Source organism: Gavialis gangeticus, unplaced genomic scaffold, assembly GCF_001723915.1.
Source record: "Gavialis gangeticus isolate Ggan-Ray unplaced genomic scaffold, GavGan_comp1, whole genome shotgun sequence".
Lineage (NCBI taxonomy): Eukaryota > Metazoa > Chordata > Crocodylia > Gavialidae > Gavialis > Gavialis gangeticus.
In genome coordinates this window covers 76,455,370-76,461,761 of record NW_017728994.1, presented here as the reverse complement: position 1 = coordinate 76,461,761, position 6,392 = coordinate 76,455,370, and the positions used below count along the sequence as shown (strand labels likewise).

At 40.5% G+C, this 6,392-nt stretch overlaps 1 protein-coding gene across 1 annotated transcript in view; it reads right to left on the bottom strand.

Annotated features, from left to right (window-relative positions):
* Positions 1-6,386, bottom strand: part of PPP2R2D (protein phosphatase 2 regulatory subunit Bdelta) — a 66,768-nt gene extending 60,382 nt beyond the window's left edge. The window contains exons 1-2 of the mRNA XM_019503011.1: positions 6,360-6,386; positions 6,140-6,226 (exon numbers count right to left, since the gene is read on the bottom strand). Of these exons, the coding sequence (XP_019358556.1) occupies positions 6,140-6,226; positions 6,360-6,366 (94 nt within the window). The 5' untranslated portion in view covers positions 6,367-6,386. The remainder of the gene's footprint in view (positions 1-6,139; positions 6,227-6,359) is intronic.
* Positions 6,387-6,392: the final 6 nt, after the last annotated feature.

The window sequence follows — 6,392 nt, the reverse complement described above, 5'->3', positions numbered from 1 at the left end:
CTCCTGTACAGCCTATAGCCTGTGACATTCACCGCCCAAGACTCCTTAAATATTGTTAAAAATACTTTACGTACAATTCACTTGTAAGTTCTCTCTCAACATTAGAAAAGTCACTGTACAGACTCTTAGGGAAGGGAAAATGAAACCAACAACTAGAAACCTCTAAAACAGCTGTTCCCACACATGACAAGCTGATTTAAAGCCTGCTAATTACTAGTGACAAAAATATTTACTGTTAAGATGTTATTTTCTCCCTTTCTAATAGCAAAGTTCAGTTTCTGGTCTTTATAGGTTGTGAAGTACTAGAATTTAAAAAGATGCTATCTGTAGAACAGAAAGTTAGTTGCTGTCTTGCTCAGAGCAGTGCATTTTCAGGGAAGTCTATACTGTGGGTAAGAGTGGTCTTTGGACTATTCACCAACAGTCCTGCTGGAAATGGATTAGTGAGCAGAGGGCAGGTAAAGGATTTGAAGGATAAGAGTAAATGTAGGTAATATAATTACAGTTACCATCATATACATTTGAAATTTTAAGGCTAGCAAAACAGGAGCTATTTTTTCGTCTTGCTGTTAAATTTGTCTGAAAGTAGAAAAAAAACTTGGTGACCCAAAAATGGCAAACCAATTCCAGTGAGATAAGTGTTTAAGAGTTATACCCTGCATTAGAGGATAATTTTAATAGTGTAATCAAGCAGGATTTAGCCTTGTTAACATCTAATAAGACAGCTAATCCCTGAACAGTGTGAAACATTTTAAAAATCAATTATTGTTTTAAAAAAGCTTTATCATTAGAAGCTTTCTGTATCAGTTAAACAGAACCAATAAAGCAATGATCAGATTACAGTCTAAAATAACTTTTTATTAGTCTATAGTTTTCTTTCATTTTGTAGAGTGCTATGCACAATGGCAAGCCATAAAATAAGGAAGTAATCTCTCAGTACACCTGTGACAATGATGGTAACAGTAAGGTGAGAGTCGCAACATTATCAATGATCTTGTGTCTGGTCAAAGAACTTCTCAGCAATATTGCTCTAACCTTAAAACTCTGTGTCTTTGGTATCTAAACCAGCCAGGGTACCATGACACCCCAGAGTTCCTTAAGATCCTTTCAGAAGTACCACAGGGTACCATGCAATGTTAGCACTGTTGCATGTGCAAACACATACATAATTCATAAAATAAACCTAAACATTTCAAACAGGAATCCACAGAGTCAAAAAAACCCTGCTGTGGTCTTTTTGAGTTCCTTGCAGCAGAAAATTGCTGTATTCCTTTTCCATAGTCAAAAGAAAACTAAAAAGTGGTTATATTCCAAGAGATGTTAAAAGTCTAAGGAGGTTGAGAACCACTGATGTAAACATATGTGGAAAGTCCAATAATATCAGACAATACATGGACTTTAAGAAGTTAATGATCACTTCATCATTTTAAATGCACTCTCATATTTAAGCTTACTACAAAAAAAAAGTTCTGATTTTACAAAATACTGCATTCAGGTGGCCCCTATCGAACTTAATAGTGCTCCATGCATGCACACATGTGCATGCACACTCTGCTTTTAGGGAAAACAAATTAACCAAAGTGTTAACAGTACTAGCAAACGTCACCAAAAAAAAAATCAAGTACATAAAAGTTGTCAGGCTCACAAGTATCAGATTATTTCCAATATTTCAATAGATTCCTGACTAGTCACCAGTAAAACTGAATCAAAAGATCTGTGGTACTGGCTAGACATATTTTAAAATTATGAACATTATTCTATTAATCACACTGGAAAGTGATTAGGGAACGTGGCCATGGCTTTTGACCTCGAAGATCTGAATATATCATTATGCTGATACACACAATGGATTAATGTTCATCTAAGAGGGATAAACAAGTTTCTTCTTGAATGAAGTGCAATTGCTGTGGCCAGACCACAGTTTGGCATTTTGTTTTTTAAGAATTAATTTAGTATTTTGCCTACTGACAGACTGGTTCTTTTATTGAAAGCATTACAAGATATAGATCTAGCTGAAATGCATTTAAAGTGAAATTTATGATGAGAAGATAATTTTATGTTTAGTTAATTCAATTTTCACATGCATGTTCCCCTGAAAATAAGAAACTACAATTTAGATGTATTAAATCATTTTAATTAGCATAACTTTATTACATTTAACAACATGTATTTCAGTGCTCTCCAAATTCCTCCTTGTATCCTATTCTTGTTCAGTCTTCTTCCTCAATCCTGTCCTGCTGCAACATCTAATCTTTCTGTAAGCAATGCATTTAATAAATTCATTACTAACATATCCATTTTGACTCTCAAAATACTGCATTTCCACACATACTACTATTCTAATCTCTAAAAAAAAGTGATTCATTCAAATGCCCGTTTCAGCAAAGGCAGCATCCAGAAGAGGCAGAAACCTCACACAGTTAAAGACAAAATCTGGCAATGGAGCTTTTGGGTGTAATTGTAACTGCATGAGAAGACAGTAACAATCCTAACAGCATTTTCCTTACATTAACACAATGCACAGAAATAAGTGTTGAATGTAAACTTCTAAAGTTAACAGTATTTCTGTAAAGCAGAACTAAAATTATATTTTCCAGTTACATTTTCCTTCTAAACCCTGTTATAATAAACTTACTTGTAACTATCAAGTGAATTAAAAACAGGTACTTTGCACATTTGAAACTTTTTATTTTCTTTATACAGTCATTTGCAGATTTCTTTATTGATAATGCTTCCTCCATTTCTCCCTTTCGATACAACAAAAATGGATAAAGAACTACTGTAAGGCTACAGAAAGTGACAGAGGACTCTTGGATATTAGTTATGTTGCCAATACTACTCTATTTCAAGTGTACCAAACAAGTTTATGTTGAAAGTTCAGTGAAAGATTGCATTTAAACCTTATGTTTCAGCAATCAAGGACACAACCTAGTTCTGGGATCCAACAGTGCAACCTTCCTTACATGTGCAGTCAGACTCCAGTAAATTTCAGAAGAATGAAGAGAAACACTAACAGATCACAATTCAAGACAAGAGATCCAGCTATCATTTGCACATCCCACTTAAAAACAAAAGATAACAGCAAAAAAAATCATAAATGGCAAAAGCCAAGAGAAAATGAAAAATGTAATTAAAAATCCCCTCTTAGGAAAAAAAGAGCTTGACTTTACAAATATTGGCTGTTCAAAAAAGTAAATGGAACTGACAGTGTACAAAAGGTTTTTTACAGTATCAAAAAAATCTACTGAGCTATCTTTTACAGGAGAAAGACCATATTATTTTCCCCAAATCATTACTGAGTCATAGAACATTAGTTTTTGCCTTATAGAAGGCATCTAGAAACAAGTTAGCAAGAAGTTAGAAGCAAGACTACATCTTGGTAGCAAATTACAATTTTAAAGATTCCAAATTAACAGAATCCACTTCTACGGCCATGTAGTACCAGGATACTCTATTTTCTCCATAGATATTGTATAGGTCTTTTGGACTTCACCCCCAATTTCCATAAAAATTAAGGATTATACCCTAATAATTTCATAAAATTAAGGATTATACCCTAATAATTTCATAAAAATAAATGTTAACAAGGGCTATTAATTGGTAAAGAGCTAATGATACTGCCTCTCATCTGAATGCTATGCTTTTCATAAAAACATTATTTAAGACACCCTTAAAGAGATGCAATTGATACCTTCATTTACTATGTAGTGGGGGGAAAAAAAAATCACAATTTGTGAACTAATGGAATTAAATTAGAAATTTGAGCCAAAAAAAAGGAACTCTAGCCAACTGAAACCCCACATCAACAGACTTCTATAAATACTGGTTTCAACTCTTAAAAATAGTCATTGGGAAGGTAGATCCTACACCAAAGTTGACAGATACCTCTCAGTGACATTTGCTTGTGAGGGAGATTCAGTATGCACCATGTGCATGGGGTCCAAAGCTGTCCAGCTTCTAAAGCCCTGAGGGCCACACACCCCAGGGGTGTGCTCCCTCCCATCCCCCACTGAAACATACATCCACATGGGCATCCCTCCTATCACTGCACTGTGAGGGTAGGTACATGAACGCAATTCTGCTCTTCCCTTGCCACACACGCCTGTGCAGGCATCCCCCTTTACTGCTGTACTCCTTCCCTCCCAGCCCACAACTCACCCTCAACTCCTTCTGCAGCCACACTGCCCCACGCCTTGGGGCACAGGCAAGAAGTTGCAGCCAGGGGAGGAAAAGGTGGGGGAACCCAGACTGGTCTGATGGGGAAAGCAGCAGCTGAGAGAGAACTCAGGAGCCAAACATTAATCCCTTGCAAGCTGCATGTAGCCTATGTATCACCAGTTGGACAGCCCCGCTCTAAGACAGAAGTAGCCAACTTGCAGTACTTGTGCTACAAGTAGCAAGGGCAGCCTCCACATGAAACATAGGGCAGGGAGCAAAAAACATATCAGGCAGGGTATGAAACAGAAAACGCAGACGAAGGGAAAAGGGATCAGTGCATGAGATTCACTCATAAGACAGGTTCACTGTGCACCATAATTATCCTCTAGAGCCATGGAGGGTGCAGGGGGAACTTGTGGCGCACATGCCAAAACAGTTGGCCCCCACTGCTTTAGAGTTCAATCACAGGAAGGCAGTTTTAGCTTGTAAATGGAGCCAATTAGGAACAATACTGGTGCAGACTGCCCAGAAATATGCTGAACCAGTGCATTCCCCTGGAGACCTGGCTGCCTGCATCTTTCCAATGCTGGTAGTACTACCTATTTTTGGACTGAACTAGCCAGCTGTTACGTGGGCAGTGAGCCAAAGATCCCTGTCAGATTCCATACAGCTTACAACCCTAAAGTGAATCAGGCCACACACCCTAAATATGCAATTTTTACTTAGGACAGAAACCCCCATTGACTGAATAGGTATTTAATATCAATCCCACAGTCAAAGAACATGCAGCCCTAATATAATGCTGAGAATTAATATTATTTTTAGAGCTATACAATTCTTCCCTATCACAAATGACTACATCAATGAATGGAGCTTTCTAAACACCACTCTTGGTTGTGTGTTGGGTCTTTGCTAACAAGTTCTTCCACATGGAATGGCATTATAAACAGAAGTAAGACATATTGGTAGCTCAGAAAGTAAATAAACAGTGACTTGAGAATAATATAATTGTGCAAAATATCTTGCCACGACTTTGCTTTGCTAGATGTGTAAAGAAGGCTCTTTAAGCTTTTAGAAAGAACAGAGTTGTTAGGAAATGAGGACCGTTGCAAGCATGCATGAAAACGTTAGCAGCATATTTAAACAGGAATTCTAGAAAGTTTAGAAATTTAGGAAAAAGTAGAGAACTAATCACTCAAGATGACAATCAACAAATGAAAAATTAGTAACAATCTCCACATCTCCTCCCATGCCAGTCATTTTTGACCATGCTTTCCCCCCCAAATGAAAAAAAACCCAAATCTCTCAAAGTAACCTGCAATGTTTAATTCATGTGTCATGGACAGCAATAAGAACAAAACCTTTCCTAGAGACAAGCAAGAGATACTGAAGATGTAGTTGCGGGTTATGGAAGCACTGCTTTTGCTTAATACAGTAAAAATGTGAATCAATGCGATGAGAGGAGGTGTGAGCTCTGTGCAGCTTTACCACAGCAAACCCAAACCAGCCTAGCACCAAGGTGGGAGGCTTAGAAAAATTGAAATGGCAACCCTCATGCAACTCATACAGCAAGATCACCTGCCTCAACACTGCCCATTTTTTAAACGCCTGATGTCCTCGCTCTTGTCAAGAGCCGAGGCAGACTCCTGTTTCCCAACTGCACTCCCAAGAGGGGCCTATCCTCTGCGACCTGCGGCTTGCAAAGGAGAAAGCAGCAAATCCTCCATTGCCACAAGGCGACTCCCAGCCGTGCTTGCAGACGAAGCCTCTCCCGAGGACGCATCAGAGCAGAGCCTGGCAGAAGTGGCAGCCTCCATGCGTTCCCCCCCACCCTCCAGCCCCGCTCTCCCGGGCGATCCCGGAGGCAGGGGAGGAGGAAGCCGCCTCCGGCCCCGGCACCAGCCCTCCAGGAGCGCGGCTCCGCACGGCGCAGGCACGAGCTTAGTCATTGCTCCGCCAGGAGCGGGCGCCCGGCTCTTACCTTCCGCCACGTCCTCGTCGATGGCCCCCTTCACCTGGGAGAAGCACCACTGGAAGTCGTTGCCGCCGCCACCGCCTCCTGCCACCCCTGCGGGGAGAGGAGAGGAGAAAAGAGAAGAGGAGAGCGCTGAGGAGGGAGTGCCATGCCCGGCCCGGCTCCGCTACCCCCGGCCCCTGCCTTAGGCCCGGGCCCCGCAGGCCGCGGCGTGCGCGCCCCTCACCTGCCATGTCGCGCGGTGCCCGTGGGGCGGGGG